The following is a 12469-nucleotide window of genomic DNA, read 5'->3' on the forward strand; positions in this document are numbered from 1 at the left end:
TGAAGAGTTTGTAGAAACACAGAAACTCTGGGTCCCATCCCCAGCAATCTAATTCTGATTCAGAAGGTCCCAGGTAGACTGAGAATTTTTTCTTTTTTCTAGATGGAGTCTCACTGTCTCGAGGCTGGAGTGCAGTGGCTCGAACCCGGTTCACCGCAACCTCCGCCTCCCGCTACTGTTCAATACAGTAGCCACTAGCCACAGGTGGCTATTTAACTTATTAAAATAAAATTTGGCCGGGCGCGGTGGCTCAAGCCTGTAATCCCAGCACTTAGGGAGGCCGAGGCGAGTGGATCACGAGGTCTAGAGATCGAGACCATCCTGGTCAACATGGTGAAACCCCGTCTCTACTAAAAATACAAAAAATTAGCTGGGCATGGTGGCGCGTGCCTGTAATCCCAGCTACTCGGGAGGCTGAGGCAGGAGAATTGCCTGAACCCAGGAGGTGGAGGTTGTGGTGAGTCGAGATCGCGCCATTGCACTCTAGCCTGGGTAACAAGAGCGAAACTCCGTCTCAAAATAAATAAATAAACAAATAAAATTTAAAAAAAAAATACAAATACAAAGTGAGGGTGAATTCTAGGCCCCTCTCCCGCCCGTGAGAACGCAGGGACTCCCCAGTGTCTACAAACCTCCTGCTTTTAGGAAGCATAAAGGACTTCGGGAGGCAGGAGGGCAGTCGGAGTGGGACGGTAGAGGGGGAGGCCGGGGCCAAACCCCGGAGAAGCCCCTAAACCAGCACAGCAGGAAAATGTCTCAGCGGTCCCGGCTCTTCCCAGGCTGGAGGAAGGCCACAAGCCTTGAGCTCATTGGCTGACGGTAGGGGGCGGACTGCCAGAGCCTTCCTTTGATTGGCTAGTTTCTCTTAGCGGAAAGCCAATCGTTGCGGGCAGGCGGTGAGGGTGTGGCCAGGCTCGGCGTACAGGCCCCGCCCCGAGTCCCGCTGCCCACCCAAGCCAGGCGCTCTCGATTGGCGGTGAGTTCAGACTCAGGCCTCGTTCGAACCCTTTCGCTCCGCTTGTCGCCCACTTCCGACCCTCTCCCCGTCAGGGGGCGGGAAAGAACAGGGCCTTCCTCCAACTGCCGGGCACCCCTCTCTCCCACCCTGCCCTTCCCCAAGCCCTGCAGCCCCAGAGTGTAAATGTCCAAACGCGCCCTCTCTGGGCTCAGTGTCCCCATCTGGGGTAGGGGTCGGATTAGGGGTCGCGCTGGTGGCCTGGCAGCCTCCTCTGCAGTGAGAGGAGGAAAGGAGGGGTTGGGCGATTGAGGTGGACCACGAGACAGGGCAGCCGTGACCCCGCAGGAGCATGGCCCAGGAGGAAGCTGGGAGCCTGCCCGAGGTGCTGGCACGTGTAGGGGCCGCTCATGGCATCCCCGACGTGGCCCAGAAGCTCCACTTCTATGACCGCTGGGCTCCGGATTACGACCAGGTAAACCCATCTGGGTCCTTGCCTCCCCTAGACCAGCCTCCATTTATCTACCTGTAGAGTGAGGAATCAGCCTTGAACCCAGGGGCGGCTGTGAGAGTGAAGTGAGGCCTGGTTAAGAACCCTACGGTCCTGCTGCCCCTTCCGGACCTGCCTCACAGCTCAGGATTGACAGCCCCATCAGGGGCCATCACTTCCCTGGGGGCTGCCTGGAGGAGGTGCTATTGAGAAGTCACTGTGGGGCGGGACTTGCAGGCTCACACCTGTAATCCCAAGCACTTTGGGAGGCCAAGGCGGGCAGATCACCTGAGGTCAGGAGTTTGAGGCCAACATCGTGAAACCCTTTCTCTACTAAAAATACCAAAATTACCCAGGTGTGGTGGCGGGTGCTTGGTAATCCCAGCTACTTGGGAGGCCAATGCAGGAGAATGGCTTGAATCCAGGATGTGGAGCACCAGCGACAGAGGGAGTCTCAGAAGAAAAAAAAAAAAGAGGCTGGGTGCAGTGGCTCACACCTGTAATCCCAGCACTTTGGGAGGCCGAGGCAGGTGGATTACCTGAGGTCAGGAGTTCGAGACCAGCCTGGCCAGCATGGTGAAACCCTGTCTCTACTAAAAGCACAAAAATTAGCCAGGCATGGCGGTGCACACCTGTAGTCCCAGCTACTCAGGCGGTGCACACCTGCAGTCCCAGCTACTCAGGAGGCTAAGGCAGGAGAATCACTTGAACCTGGGAGGTGGAGGTTGCACCACTGACTCCAGCCTGGGCAAAAGACCAAGACTCCATCCCCCACCCCCACCCCCCGAAAAAAAAAAAAGAGAGAGAAGTCACTGTAGACGCAGCAGAGAGAGCTGCCCTGACCAGGAGGGAAGGTCCCTGGAGGGCTGATCCACCATACAGTGGGCTGGGGGCTAACTCTCCAGTGCTGGCCCCTTAGCAAGGGGAACCACCTCATGCCTGGGCATCCACTCACGGTAGCCCCAGCCAGTCTTGATCCCCCGACACACACAGCTTAGCCTGGCAGATTCCGAGACCACCCCACAAGGGAGCTCCCCCAAACCCTGGGGCACCACTCTTTCCCCAGGACGTGGCCACCCTGCAGTACCGCGCCCCCCGCCTTGCAGTGGACTGCCTCACACAAGCCTTTCCAGGCCCACCCCACAGTGCCCTGATCCTGGACGTGGCCTGTGGCACAGGCCTAGTGGCTGCCGAGGTGAGGCTCTTCCAGATCCCCTGCCTACTCCTTAGCCCTACACTTCCTCAAATCTCCCCCTGCCTGTGGCCCCAGAACCGCCCCCCCCCCCCCCCCCCGCCAACGCCTCAGCCTCACCGTTCCACGGTGGCTCCCACCTATGATCCCAGCACTTTGTGGGGCTGAGGCAGGAGGATAGTTTGAGGCCAGCCTGGGCAACAAAGCAAGACCCCTATCCCTACAAACAAATTTAAAAATTAGCCAGGCAGGGTGGCGCAGGCCTGTAGGTCCCAGCTACATGGGAGACTGAGGTGGGAGGATCACTTGAGCCCAGAAGTTCAAGGCTGCAGTGAGCTGTGATCACGCCACTGCACTCCAGTTTGGGCGAGAGAGAGACATTGTCTCAAAAATTTTTAAAAAACAAACACATGGGCCACATTCAGTGCAGAGTCCACTGCCCTCCCAAGGTGCAGGGACCCAGCCAGGAAGTGGCAGGTGTGAACCATGACTCAGCCTCCCACCCCCACTCCAGCTACAGGCCCGGGGCTTCCTCCAGCTGCACGGGGTGGATGGGAGCCCAGAGATGCTGAAACGGGCCCGGGCCCGTGGCCTCTATCAGCGCCTCAGCCTCTGCACCCTGGGCCAGGAGCCTCTGCCCAGCCCCGAAGGTACTTCCTCTCCCACCCCAGCACCTCGAGGCCCACCCTCACAGAGCCCTTTCCATTGCCTGTCCTCCATTCCCCACCCACACTAAACCCCGCCCCTCACTCAACCCTGCACCCCACGATCTGATTGCAGCCCAGGACTGGGCCATACTTATCCTCCAGGGGACCTGGGTCCTGCAGATGTGGGCAGTAGCTCTGTCCCTCCCCTAGGGTGCTCTGAGGCCACACCACAGACAAAGCACCTTCCGAGCATCACACCATGTCCCCACCCCACCCCCCACACATACACAGGAACCTTCGACGCGGTGCTGATAGTTGGTGCTCTCAGTGATGGCCAGGTGCCCTGCAGTGCGATACCTGAGCTCCTACGTGTCACCAAGCCAGGTGAGGATCAGCCCAGCCAACCACCCTCCACCCCCCGCCACCATACTCCTTCCCCTCTGCACAGCATAGACACAGGCCCCAGAGCAAGGGGCAGCGTCCTGCCCAGGGCCACACACAGCCTAGCCTAACATCCAGCCACCAGCAGCAGACCCAGGCAAACAGGCGGGGCAGACAGGTGGCCAGCTCAGCTCTTATCCAAGGGCAACCAGGAGCAACTCCAACCTCCTGCAGCCTTCATTTCCCGGCCTGGGAGCCAGGTGTTGTAACAGGACTGCAGTAAGAATCGGGTGACTTCCTGTCTCTAAGACCTTTGCTTTGGTCCTGGCCCACAGTGAGGTCTCGGTTCTGTTCCCTGCTCTCCCTGCTTCCTCACTCATTCATGGATGCCTCTGGGGCATCTCGTTCTCTTTCCTGGTCTCAGTTTCCTCATCTGGGAAATGGGGCTGCTATGGGGAGATGAGAGCTGTGGGCACGCGTGCTGCTGTGGAAGCAGGTGTATCTCCGCCTCATGCTGTGTTCTTGCTCAGCCCTGCGCTTCCCTCTGCTCTGGGCAGAAGGCTCAGACCCTGCCCTCTGGGCCTTGATCTCAAACCCACTGTGGCCCGGGAAGGAGCCAGAGAGGACGGGGCCTGGTTGGAGGTGGACCCACAAAAGTCGTGAGTGTTCATTGCTCCGAGAATTTATTTATTTAATTTGAGACAGAGTCTCACTGTGTCGCTGAGGCTGCAGTGAAGTGGCGAAATCTCAGCTCACTGCAACATTCACCTCCCGGGTTCAAGCAATTCTCCTGCCTCAGGCTCCCAAGTAGCTGGAATTACAGGAGCCCATGACCACGCCCGGCTAATTTTTGTATTTTTAGTAGAGACAGGCTTTCACCATGTTGGTCAGGCTGGTCTTGAGCTCCTGACCTCAGGTGATCTGGCCGCCTTGGCCTCCCAAAGTGCTGGCATTACAGGTGTGAGCCACTATGCGCAGCCCTACTCCAAGAATTCAGAGAAGAGAGGCATTTCTGAGACCAGGTGAGGAATCCACGTGGGGGGCAGCCTAAGACAGAAAGGAGAGGGGCTGAGAGTGAGAACCAGGAGGCGCTGGCTGGCTGCGGAACAGGAAATCGGAGAGGTAAACATGCTTCCTCTCCCTCCTCTCTCTGCACCCCCTGCCAGGCCCAGCAGAGGCTGTGGCTAAGGCTGGGCAGGTCTGGGCAGGCATTAGCCTCCGGGGAGTCTTGAAGGCTGACAAATGCAGGGACACGATGGGGTCAGCTGCAAAGGTCGAAGTCGGGCCCAGGAAGACAGGAACTTTGTACTGCGTGAAGCAGCCAGGGCCCGACTTCCTAGCCCAGCCTATGCCTGCTAAGCCCTTCAGCTGACCGAGCCCCATTGCCTGCCCATGGGGGACAGTCTCCCCTGCTCCGGAGGCTCTCCTCTCACCGTGCTCCCTTCTACCAGCAGCGCCCTGCTTCTCCTTACTCCCTCCTCCAGGAAGCCTTCTCAGACCACTCATTGGGTCTTCCGCATCTCTCCTTCTCAGTGCACCTGAGGCCACCCTGGGCACACTATAGGTGCCTGGACCTGAGGTGACAAGGCCATTTAGCCAGCACTTACTGTAGGACACTTTACACACACACCAGCCTTCCTGTGATATAAGATAGTCATCCTCTCCATGCCAGCTGGGAAACTGAGGCCCAGAGAGGTGAAGGGGCTAGCCCAAGATCCAAAGCACACGTGGGGGCTTTCTTCCTGTCCATTCAGACAGTCATGTCCTCCGACAGAGGCGTAGGTGAGTGGAGAGGAGGGTGTCTTCTCAGTCCAGGAGATTAAGAATTCCCTGCCAGGCACGGTAGCATACACCTATAATCCCAATCCCAGCACTTTGGGAGGCCAAGGCAGAAGGATCACTTGAGCCCAGGAGTTCAAGAGTAGCCTGGGCAACATAGCAAGACCCCATTTCTACAAAAAAAAAATTTTTTTAATTAGCTAGGCATGCTGGTGAGCACCTATGGTCCCAGCTACTGAGGAGGCTGAGGTGGGAGGATTGCTTGAGCCCAAGAGTTGAAGGCTACAGTGAGCTATGATTATGTCACCGCACTCCAGCCTGGGAAATAGGGTGAGATCCTATGTCAGGAAAGAAAAAAAAAGGGCCAGGCATGGTGGCTCATGCCTGTAATCCAAGCACTTTGGGAGGCTGAGGCAGGCAGATCACCTGAGGCCAGGAGTTCGAGACCAGCCTAGCCAACATGGCAAAACTCCATCTCTACTAAAAATACAAAATAGCCACACATAATGGTAGATGCCAGTAATCCCAGCTGCTCGGGAGGCTGAGGCAGGAAAATCGCTTGAACCCGGGAGGCAGAGGTTGCAGTGAGCTGAGAGCGTGCCATTGCACTTCAGCCTGGGTGACAGAGCAAGACTCGGTCTCAAAAAAGAAAAGAAAAAATGAATTCCTGATGTAAAAGACACAGAAAGACTGCCCTGAGAAGGAAGCTGGAAGAATTTCTTGTCTTGAAGGGACAACCCTCCCCAGCAGAGATGGCCCGGGACTGTGGCTCCTGCCCCTCCCCCATCTCACCTGCCCTCCTCCCCCAGGTGGGCTGGTGTGTCTGACCACCAGGACCAACTCGTCTAATCTTCAGTACAAGGAGGCTCTGGAGGCCACCCTGGACAGCTTGGAGCAGGCTGGGGTGTGGGAGCGCCTAGTGGCCCTGCCTGTGGAACACTGGGAGCTGGCTACCTCCGAGCTGGAGGTGGTACCCGGCACCTCTGCCAAAGATGGCTTCATCTCCGGCATCATCTACCTGTACCAAAAGCAGAAATCGACCCAGGTTGAGGAAGTGAGATCCAGCCCACAGCCCCCAGCTGTCCCCTGATTCTATGTGGCCTTAGCTGGGCCCTTCTGCTGGGCCTCCTCTGCCTCCCTTGTAAAATGAGACCGCCAAACCAACCCTGCCCCTCAGAAATGCCCTGCTGGCCGGGCGCAGTGGCTCACACCTGTAATCCCAGCACTTTGGGAGGCCAAGGCAGGTGAATCACGAGGTCAAGAGATCAAGACATCCTGGTCAACATGGTGAAACCCCGTCTCTACTAAAAATACAAAAAATTAGCTGGGCATGGTCGTGCGTGCCTGTAGTCCCAGCTACTCTGGAGGCTGAGGCAGGAGAATTGCCTGAACCCAGGAGGCGGAGGTTGTGGTGAGCTGAGATCGCGCCATTGCACTCCAGCCTGGGTAACAAGAGCGAAACTCCATCTCAAAAAAAAAAAAAAAGAAAGAAAGAAATGCCCTGCCTATTAAATGAGCTCCCAGAAGGGGCAGAAGGACTCATGGCTCTGCAGTTTTCTAGCCCTGGACATCAGGCCAGGCGTGGTGGCTCACACCTGTAATCTCAGCACTTTGGGAGGCCGGGACGGGCAGATCACCTGAGGTCGGGAGTTCCAGACCAGCCTGACCAACATGGAGAAACCCCGTTTCTACTTAAAAAAATACAAAATCAGCCTGGCATGGTGATGGCACATGCCTGTAATCCCAGCTACTCGGGAGACTGAGGCAGGAGAATTTCTTGAACCTGGGAAGTGGAGGTTGCAGTGAGCCGAGATCACGCCATTGCCCTCCAGCCTGGGCAACAAGAGCAAAACTCCATCTCAAAAAAAAAAAGAGTGGCATCAGTTCCTGTGGGTTCTAGAATCAAGAAGTGGCAGGTTGTGGTGGCTGAAGCCTGTAATCCCGGCACTCTGGGAGGCCAACACAGGAGGATTACTTGAGATCAGGATTTCGAGACCAGCCTGGGCAACATAGTGAGGCCCCCATCTCAAAGAAAAATTATAAAAATTAGCACTTTGGGAGCCCGAGGTGGGAGGATCACTTGAGGTCAAGAGTTCAAGACCAGCCTGGCCAACATGGTAAAACCCTGTTTCTACTAAAAACACAAAAATTAGTTGGGCATGGTAGCACATGCCTGTAGTCCCAGCTACTTGGGAGGCTTACAGAAGAATTGCTTGAACCCAGTGGGGGTGGAGGTTGCAGTGAGCTGAGTTCATGCCACTGCATGACAGAGCAGGACTCTGTCTCAAAAAAAAAAAAAAATAGAAATTGTAAAAATAAGCCAGGTGCCATGGGTGCTTGCCTGTAGTCCCAGCTACTCAGGAGTCTGAGTGGGGAGGATTGCTTGAGCCTGGAGGTCATGGCTGCAGTTACGGTGAGCTTGGATCATGCCACTGCACTCCAGCCTGGGGACAAGACCCTGACTGTAAAAAAAGGAAAGAGGCCCAGCTCGGTGGCTCACGCCTGTAATCCCAGGACTTTGGGAGGACGAGGAGGGCAGATGACAAGGTCAGGAGTTTGAGACCAGCCTGGCCAACATGATGAAACCCCATCTCTACTAAAAATACAAAAATTAGCCAGGCATGGTGGCGGATGCCTGTAATCCCAGGCACTCGGAAGGCTGAGGCAGGAGAATTGCTTGAACCTGGGGGGCAGAGATTGCAGCAAGCCAAGGTCACGCCACTGCACTCCAGCCTGAACAGCAGAGCAAAACCTCAAAAAAAAAAGTGACAGAGAAGACCCCTCCATGAGCCCTCCCTGAGCCAGGTATAATTGGTCGCTCCTTCCAGGGTGCTGGGCCCACTCACCTCTAACTTACTGACAAGAACATGAAGCCTGAGCTACCTTGGAACTTGCGGTGCACAGCGGTGTCAGAGCAGGGACCCAAGGCCGTGGCCAAGTCCAAGGGGTTGCTGAGACCCAAGCCCTGTCCTGGACAGCTCCCCGACCCAAATTCAGAGCCCTAAGTCCCAAGCTATAGATCTGGGGCTGGGCCACACTCCATTTCCTCATCCATCAAGGGATCCAAATGACAAGCTCTGGGTGTGGCTTGGAGGCTGCCCTTCAGGTGAAAGGCATTCAGTGACCAGCAGCACCTTGCTGGGTGTGAACAGGGCTGACGATAATTTCTCCTTCAGAGACAGTGGGAAGACTTCACGGGGGAGGAGGCTCTGAGCTGGGCTTTCAGGACAAGCAGGATCCAGAAGGATGGAGAAGGGAAAAGGGACATTCCAGGCTGGGAGCAGGGATGGCCTGTGCAAAGGCTGGGAAGTGGGGCCTATAGGGTGACCCAGGAAAGAGGAACAGACCAGCCTGGCTTCCCAGACAAAGCTGGAACAACATCGGGGTGTGGGTGGAAGGTGGCCCACACCTCGGAGCCGGGAGCCCATGTGGCTTCCCTTCTGGGATCCCCAAACCTTCACTGGGGTCCCAGGCATACACTGTTTCCTGTATATGAGTTTACCCTCCAACAAAAGAAGGGCCCCCCACCTATACAAGGTGATACCTTGGGGGACCATTTCAAGGTTTTTGGGTTTTTTTGAGACCCTGTCCTGCTCTGTCCCCCAGGCTGGAGTGCAGTATTGCGATCTTGACTCACTGCAGCCCCCGCCTCCCGGGTTCAAGCGATTCTCCTGTCTCAGCCTCCTGAGTAGCTGGGACTATAGGCGCCTGCCACCACATCCAGCTAATTTTTGTATTTTTAGTAGAGACAGGGTTTCACCATGTTGGTCTGGCTGGTCTCAGCCTCCTGACCTTGAGATCCACCCGCCTCAGCCTCTCAAAGTGCTGGGATTGCAGGTGTGAGCCACCGCACCTGGCCTCAATTGTTTTTTTAGGTGATACCTTGTGGGCCCATTTCACTGTTTTTTGTTTGTTTGTTTGTTTTAATTTTAGGTGATACTGTGGAGGCCCATTTCAATTTCTTTCTTTTTTTTTTTTCAATTTCTTTCTTAAGTTGATACCTTGGAGGCCCGTTTTGATTTTTTTTCGTTAAGACTTAAGTTCTCGATCTGTCACCCAGGCTGGAGTGCAGTGGTTTATCCAAGCTCACTGCAGCCTCAAACTCCTGGGCTCAAGCAGACCTCCTACCTCGACCTCCCCAAGTACAGGGATTACAGGCACCACGCCCAGCTCAGTTTTTTAACTTTTTGGAGGGATGGGGCCACTGTGTTGCCCAGGCTGGTCTCAGACTCCTGCCTCAAGTGATCCTCCCACCTCCACCTTTTAAAGTGCTGGGATTACAGGTGCACACCGCCGCACCCGGCCCAGCTTCAATTTCTCACCGTTCCCTGGGTCCTGTTTTTTCTTTTTAAGTGTTCACAGCCCAGTGATCCCGCTCCTCACCGACCCCCGGCGCAGGCCTCCAGCCCTGCCCCGCCCACCTCCACAGCAGAAATCGGAGACAATACAACTTATTCCTGTGCACAGGTCCCGTTTATTGTAGAAAATAATAATAATTACAGTGGTGAATAGATCTTCTTAAATTACAAAACAGAAACGACAAAGAAGGTGGAGCAAAAACCCCGGGGCTTCTGAGGATGAAGCCATCCCCTCCTCCCTGCCATCCTCCCAGGCTGGTTAGTGTCCTTGGCAGGGACAAAGGACTTAGAGGGGATCAGTCTCTAGAGGCCCAGGGGCCCTGGGCTGAAGTGGGTGTAGCAGAGAGTCCTGAGGCCGCAGAGCTGGGCAGCCAGAGTGGCCTCCTGGGCCCCCTCCCCCACCACTGCCCAAACCTGTTTACATTGCAGTCACCCCTCCCCTCCAAACCCGTCCATCCACTCTGCACTGCCCAGGCAGGTGGGTGGGTGAGGCCTCAGCTGTACTCCCTGGCGCCGGTTTGGGTGAGCAAGGCACAGTCCCAGAGGTGACATCAAGGCCTGCCCGGGGAACAGAGGAGACACCAGGGAGAGAGGTGGACTCAGGAGATGCAGGCAGACAGGGTGGGGAAGCTGTAAATGGGGACAGTGGCCAACACCGATGCGGGCAGAGCCCAAAGTGGCCAGCAGGAGCCAGCTCCCCACTCCACCACCACACCCTGTCACCTCCGTCCCTCCGAAACATCCAGAGTAGGGTGGCATCTGTCTTTGCTAGCAGGAGGCGGCCTTGGGAAAGTGTCCGAGTGGGCCGGAGAGGCTGAAGGCTGCTGCTCTCCTACCTAGCTCAGTCTCTGTTTGCCCAGTCCCCAGCCCCCGGCAGCCAGTGGCCCACGGCAGGGCCCTCCTGGGGTCACAGCCTGCGCTGAGCTCAGTCCAGGGAAGAACAAAGACAAGAGGGACAGAGCGGAGCCGTGGCACCTTACACGTAGTTGCTGGTGGCGCCAGAGCGGGCGGCAGAATACTTGGCGGAGTAAGGCTTGTCTGTGCGGGGTGGGCAGTTACAGCAGAGGAGCCCCCCGCCAAGCAGCAGGAGGCCCGAGGCGGCCCAGCCGATGTAGAGGGAGGCGCCCAGCTCCCGCTTCTGCCCGGAGGCCACTAGCGGGTTGTAGAAGTCTTGGATGATGTTGTGGGCCGTCCAGGATGCGGGCACTATCACCAGCAGTCCGGCCAGCAGGAACACCACGCCCGCCACGATCATGGTCTTGGCCTTGGCGCTCTCGTCCTCCAGGCAGTTGGTGCACTTGCCGCCCACCACGGACAGCAGCACGCCCAGCGCGGCCACGATGATGCTGATGATGATGAGGGCGCGGGCCGCCTGCAGGTCCTGCGGCAGCGCCAGCAGCGAGTCGTACACCTTGCACTGCATCTGGCCGGTGCTCTGCACCACGCAGTTCATCCACAGGCCCTCCCAGATGGTCTGCGACGTGACGATGTTGCTGCCGATGAAGGCCGTCACGCGCCACATGGGCAGCGCGCAGCACAGCATGGCGGCCAGCCAGCCCAGCACGGCCAGCGCGATGCCCGCCACCTGGAGCCCCATGGAGGCCATCGCTCAGCGTCCGCGGAGGTCGAGGACCTGGAAGGCTGCGGGGATCCGGCTGTGGGGGGCTGTAGGATTCCAAGCCTGGGGACGGACTTGACCTTGCAGAGAGCTCCTTTGCTCCGTGAGTCCTGATGGACAACCCAGCGAGTGTGAGCAGACCGGTTCCTTCCTGCCGGCAGCTGCCAGGGCGCTCGCTCTCCGGGACAGGTTGAACGGTTATATGGCTCTGGTGGAGGGGCGGGGGCAGAGGGAGGGGTTTCCCTCACTGGGGCCTCCCCTTGACCAGTTTCTCTGGATTCCTGAACCCAGGCCAACAAAGGCACTTTTGAGGCCCCAACCCTGGGCCCCTGAGTCACTCCTGTCTCAGAAGAAACTACCCTCTCCCCTTCCTCAAAGCCCGTGCTGAGATCAGCCGGCAGACAGACACTGAGTCATAACCCAGGGACACCTGGGTGTTCACAGGGCAAGGTCAGGGGGCACCAGACCCAGCCAGGTTTGGGAGCCTGAAGACCAGGGTCCCCACAGGCCAGTGCTTCCTCATTCCAGGCTTAGGTGGAAGGACAGGTTGGGACCCTCAGGGAGAAAATTTGAGCCCACCTTGATTATTGTCCTTTCTTATCCTTGATTATTGTCATCTTATCCGTTTCATCACTGGCAGTTTCATTCCTGTTGTGATTCTGATCATTAGTGCATCTGACCTCACCAGCAATGTGCGAGGCATCGGTCCGATAAAGTTACATGTAGGGGAGCGAGGAGCTGGGAGGCCGGGACCCCTGGGTTCATCACTCGCTCTCACCCATCTTTATCGCCCGGCTTTTCTGCGACACGATACACCTTCAGCCAAAAAGACACCAGCGCCTGTGCCCCCTCCACCTCCGTAGAAGTTTAGGCTGGTGGGCTCTGTTCCTGCCGGGGTCCAGCCTGCTTGCCCAGAACTGGGTAGGGCGGGTCACCAGCAAGCCGTGAACTAGATCCTGGAGCCATCATCAGCCCCGTAAATGGGTGTTTACCCTGTGGAGACACAAAACCTTCTGATAAAGCCAGAGTGGGTGCAAAGTCCCAGGAGA

General features: G+C 56.9%; 2 protein-coding genes across 2 annotated transcripts; one reads left to right on the forward strand and one right to left on the reverse strand.

The window, feature by feature from the left end:
* The first annotated feature begins 930 nt into the window (after nucleotides 1–930).
* Nucleotides 931–6982, forward strand: METTL27 (methyltransferase like 27). The gene is given in 6 exon segments (XM_078354907.1): nucleotides 931–1430; nucleotides 2512–2640; nucleotides 3152–3287; nucleotides 3576–3668; nucleotides 6254–6374; nucleotides 6376–6982. Coding segments are annotated over 6 exon segments (729 nt in total). The 5' UTR covers nucleotides 931–1307; the 3' UTR covers nucleotides 6503–6982.
* A 2916-nt stretch (nucleotides 6983–9898) lies between these two features.
* On the reverse strand, nucleotides 9899–11595 carry CLDN4 (claudin 4). Its single transcript, XM_054247478.2, has one exon. It carries the CDS (start codon nucleotides 11406–11408, stop codon nucleotides 10779–10781), a length of 630 nt encoding a protein of 209 aa, XP_054103453.1. The 5' UTR covers nucleotides 11409–11595; the 3' UTR covers nucleotides 9899–10778.
* Nucleotides 11596–12469: the final 874 nt, after the last annotated feature.

This window comes from Callithrix jacchus, chromosome 2 (genome assembly GCF_049354715.1).
Source record: "Callithrix jacchus isolate 240 chromosome 2, calJac240_pri, whole genome shotgun sequence".
NCBI lineage: Eukaryota > Metazoa > Chordata > Mammalia > Primates > Cebidae > Callithrix > Callithrix jacchus.

Excerpts from the sequence above, each read along its gene's own strand:
- CLDN4 (XM_054247478.2), bottom strand. The coding sequence starts at position 11,408 with ATGGCCTCCATGGGGCTCCAGGTGGCGGGCATCGCGCTGGCCGTGCTG.